At 40.8% G+C, this 5,033-nt stretch overlaps 1 protein-coding gene across 1 annotated transcript in view; it reads right to left on the reverse strand.

Annotated features, from left to right (window-relative positions):
* Positions 1-884: 884 nt before the first annotated feature.
* gprin3b (GPRIN family member 3b) overlaps positions 885-5,033 on the reverse strand; it is a 9,060-nt gene continuing 4,911 nt past the window's right edge. The window contains exon 3 of the mRNA XM_020591830.1: positions 885-3,689. Within this exon, the coding sequence (XP_020447486.1) occupies positions 1,448-3,610 (2,163 nt within the window). The 5' untranslated portion in view covers positions 3,611-3,689 and the 3' untranslated portion in view covers positions 885-1,447. The remainder of the gene's footprint in view (positions 3,690-5,033) is intronic.

Raw genomic sequence — 5,033 nt, forward strand, 5'->3', positions numbered from 1 at the left:
GTCTGCATATGATAAGGTCTGTTTTAGTGTTCCTGGGGTCTAGTGTTCCTGCACTATGTTCTCTTTGCCTGCTTCAAAATGGTAAAATGAGATGCAGTTCTGGCTCTCTCTTATCCACATGGTGCACACCTTGGTATAACAATACATCCTAGCAATAACACCTCGAGCTGTCGTTAAAATCTCTATTGCAAACAATGTAATAAACAAGAGGCAATTTTTGTTTAGCTAGAATAAAAACCAAAACATCTCAGGCCCTAATCAATTTTCAGCCTTCTCTCTATGACTCGTGTATATGATCTGTTCAAAATATTTTTTTAATTCACCAAGGCAAGGCAACACAAGGAAATAGACATCTTGTTCTTTGAGATATCCCTAAGATCAAGTTTCTCTTGTTTTTTACTAGCTAATCTATAAAAGCGTTTCACAGAAATGCATTTTTTTCCTCTGGCTGACTCAGCCTTGGAGATCTTACATTCACACAAAAGGAAGCAATGCTGATTGTTCATGTAAAAGAATGCATTTCATAAGCAGCGGTCTTAATCTCCCTGTTAATACATGGGAGCAAAACTAAACTTTATGTCATCACTGGGGATCAGAAACAATCTCATTAAAGTTAACACAAATGTATCCTGCACAATCTACAACCTACTGTACCTTTACTCCCTGTCACTCTCTTGGTGGTGGCAGTGATGTCGCCTGCTATTCTCACATCCCCAGACACATGCACTTGGCTTAAAAATGACCACACTATCTCATGATTTACTGATGTGATGCTTTACTTGATTAAAGTATCTGTCAACATGTCAGAAATGAAGAATGTGTAAAGCTAAATTTTTTTTATTTTTTTTTATTTTCATAGAAAACCAAAGAAGATCAGAGATTAAACAAAGCATTATGCATACAGTCCTGTTTTGCACAACATAATCACTCACTAAAAATAGATGCACATGAAAGAAAATACAGCAATCTTATAAATGTAGGGTCCCAAAACACCTCAAAAACATATATACCAGATGCACCAAATGCAATGAGATGTTTGTTTAATATATTTGCACAAATATTCTGACAGTAAGTAATATGTCTAGCCCATGATCAGGCCAATTTTCTATGGAGATCTGGACTTCATTTTAGGTGATACAGTGCAACTGCCATTGTAACTAATCTACATGCATTTCACTATTATTGCCTTTGTTATATAAAAACTGCTCTTTTTTAAATATCTATTTCTAGAAAATACATCTAGAGTTGTTCATTTTACATTTATATTTCCTACTTTTTTTGAACATCACAAATAGTTTGACTCTTTATGCTACAACATTCCAGTATACTTACTTACAGATATTGTTGCCCCATTAATGTTTCGCTTGGCATTGCAATCATGATGAGACAAACAAGTCTGACCTCTAGGACACAGGAGGAGTTTGACATTGGCTACTTCTGTGCTGTGCTACTCGAGGACGGAGGAGGGAGGGGGACGTGCGCAGCAGTTGGGCCGTCTGACATTTTGCAGCATTGACCTGAATATGTTCTGCTGCCTCCTTTTGTTCTTCCTTCCAAGTCGCGGCGTGTCAGCACCAGAGATGGACTTTCGCAAGGAGGTCTGGGCTATCAGTTTCTTCTCTTGCTCCTTGATTTTGCACTGCAAATGGCTCTGAATGGCAAACCCAAGAGATTCTGGGTCCACAGAAGCCCCATAGACCTCCCAAGTCATCCCTTGCTCATCCCAGACGACATCATGGACACTTTTTTCTTTCTGCTTTCCTGACTGGTCATCCTCTTTGTTATTTTTCTCTGGTTCAATATTTGTGTCCTTTGTCAGTGCTTGGCTTCCAGCTTCATTGCTCTTTTTTGTTGAATGTTCAGCTGTATTTTTAGTCAGCTCTGACTTGGATGTGAAGTTTGCTGCTGGTGTTGTTGGCAGGGCCTGGTCGAACTTGACTGTAACAGCAGCCTGAGACAGAGCAGCATTGTTATTGTCAGCAGTTCCTGACTTGGAAGCTGCCTCTGGGGGTGTTTCTGATTTAAGAGTATGAGCTTCCATAGTGGCTGTTTTTGCTGCAGATGTCTGAACTCCACTTTTATACTGGGAGTTACCTGTCTCTCCTTGATGTCTGTAGTTGCTGTGTTCAATATTGATTTGATAAACTGGCTGGATGTTGCATAGAGCTGACCCCGGATCTTTAGGCTTGGCCCCTAGTTTAGCATCTTCCTGTTTAGACAAGGTTTCTGAGTGGAAAAGCTGGGTGGGGTACATCTCTGCCTCAACAGTGAGTTTCTCTGACCCCGAACCAGTAGAGGTGGATAGAGAAGCCATATTCATCTGATGCAGACCCACACCCTCATCCACCTGATAGAATACAGAAAGGCTCTCTACCTCCTCCCTGGGCAGTGCACCTGCACTCAGCCTATGAGTCGCAGCAAAGGCCTGCAGGCTTGGACTTGTGGCCACAGCCTTACTACATATGTTAGCCACCGCCTGAACCTCCATGTCATGACACTGTTTGACTGGGGTGGATGAGGTCATAGTTGAAGCCTCCCTGTAGAGTTTACATCGCTGCTGCTGTCCTTCATAGACAGCTGTGTCAGTCTGGCTGGCTTCCTCAGCCACCTGTCCACATGTCACCATGGTTTGTGTAGCCTGTGGCAGAGGGGAGTCCTTTCCTGAAGACACTGGATGATGTTTGCCAGAAGAGACTTGTGGTTTCTTTGCTGTTTTCATATCCTTCTCTGGAAGTATTGAACTTGAATTCTTATTTGTAGAGCCTGCCTTTGCTTCTTTGCTCTTAGAAGATGGCGTAGTAGAGCTCAGTAGAGCTGTAGTTTCTATGCTTTTGGGTCTGGGAGCCTCTTTCAGACTGACAGAGCTTTGTGAGGAACTTTGTATATGAGCAGACTCTTTAGATTTCTGTAGTACAGCAGTGTGCTTGTTTTTGGGAGCTGACAGACTCCCTTTATTATCCTGTTGAGGTGCAGATGCTGTTTGCCTTAATTCGCAAGCATTATTAAGACTTTTGTTATTTGGAGAAACATGTTTTTTCTTGTCCTCTTGTGCTGTGGCTTTGGCTGAGGACGCTGGCTTTGTACACTCCTTCTCTGCTGCACTTGGTCCTTTTATTCTACAGTCACTGGTCTGCATGTTGACCTTGGACGCTGTAATAGCAGCTGACAAACCTGCCTTACACATATCTTTTTCATCAGTCAGACTTACTGCTTTCATATTAGCATTAGAATCCCTTTGGTCACCGCCTGCCACACCAATACCTTGGCCTTGTGGAGACATGTCTGGCATTTGTTGGTCTCCACCTGTCACATGCTCACATTTTGTCTGGTTTCCATTGGCTGGTACTGGTTTGTCTGACAACACACTGCTAACTGGTTCATCGCTCTTGGAAGCTGTTTTGGGGGTATGTGGGATGCTGTTAGTGGGAGCAGCAGTGAGAGATAATTTATCCTGTTTGTGGTCAGGAGATGTGAGGGTGGGTTTTGGACAAACCTGAGACAGTGCGAGGTTGGGCTCTTTAGTCCAGTTGGCATTAGACTCCTTATTGCCCAGCGTGTCCAGCTGAGGCACCATCTGAACTGTCACTGTCCTTTTTGGGTTAGTTCCCATGCTGGATTCACAGTTTCACTTTACTGTCGTAATCCAAATATGAAAACAGAATATGCTGCCAGTAACTTTCCACAAGTTCCTAAAGGAGGAAAATAGAAATAAAATGAATTTGTTTTACATGATTGAGCTTCTGTTTTCATCACATTCATATATTACTTAATATAAAAATAGTCAGACCAAACTCTCTCAGTACTCCAGGTCTAGATGATCCTTATGAAACCTGCATCTAGTGTTTGGTGCCTAATTATCACATTAATCATGTCATACAAACTTATTAACACTGTATTCCCACATTACAGTAATGCTGAGGGTGTGCAACTATTTCTTTTCAACAAGCTATGTTTCTTTGTACTGTGATTGATTGTTCTGTTCGGCTCTTTGAAACTTACTTATCATAAAAGGCTACAGAAATAAATAAACACAGCAGGTTTCAAATCATCCTGATTTAAATGCTCAATAAACCTCTATTTGAGAATTTTTATATATTTTAAACTGCTTGGTCCAAATAAATAAAATGGCGGGTGATCCCTGAAGAGCATGCAGAAATGCTGTGTCAGACTAAAGCAAATCAAAGTTTAGAAACTTGGAAGTAAAGCAAGCAAAATACTGAAATAAGACTTTGACAAATATAGGCTGGAAGTGCTTACAGATAAAAGTTATTTGTGATTATAAATTGTGGAAGTTCTATGTTTAATGGAGCCTCATCTGTCCCAGGAGTATTGCCTTATTCCAAAAGGCCAAATATATGTTTGCTTTTTTTTTGTCATCTATCTAGTCTAAGCAGTGACCTATGGAGCTTCACTAATCTCTTCATCCCAGACTTGATGAATGATTCCATTTCAATCTGTCTCCTAAATGTGTAAAAGCATGTGGTTCCATTCCACAAGTAATGTGCTAGCACTCAGCAGACAACTGAACTATCTGATCCTTTGGAGACAGACAAATCATACTGTGATCAGGACTTTTATTAAACATAACGACCTACAGACTACATACAAACAGAAACCAGAGACACCAGTGAATGAATCAATGAATTTTCCATTTCCATTTCAGTGACATTACTGATAATAACCCATGCTGTATAATGTGTAGCAGTCCAGTAAAACTAACTCATTCTGGTTTTCTGCATCATCACAAGTCTCTCCTCTTTGGGAGGAAATAACAGCAAGCAGATTTTATGCTGATCAGATCATATTTATGCCTGAATTACCCTAAACAGACAAACAAACAAATAAATCTGTGACTGACTGGTTGCCAAAAAAGCATGATTTTAAGTGTAAAACAGAATAGTACTGGCTCCTGCTCTCCCACTATGCATCTACATGTCTGTTGTCAAAGTGTACATATTTTTGGAAAGCATGTTCTGAATGTAATCAGATTCAACAGTTAAAACGCCCTGCCGTCTGCTACCCCCCCCCCCTTC

Source organism: Monopterus albus, unplaced genomic scaffold, assembly GCF_001952655.1.
Source record: "Monopterus albus unplaced genomic scaffold, M_albus_1.0 scaffold15.1, whole genome shotgun sequence".
NCBI lineage: Eukaryota > Metazoa > Chordata > Actinopteri > Synbranchiformes > Synbranchidae > Monopterus > Monopterus albus.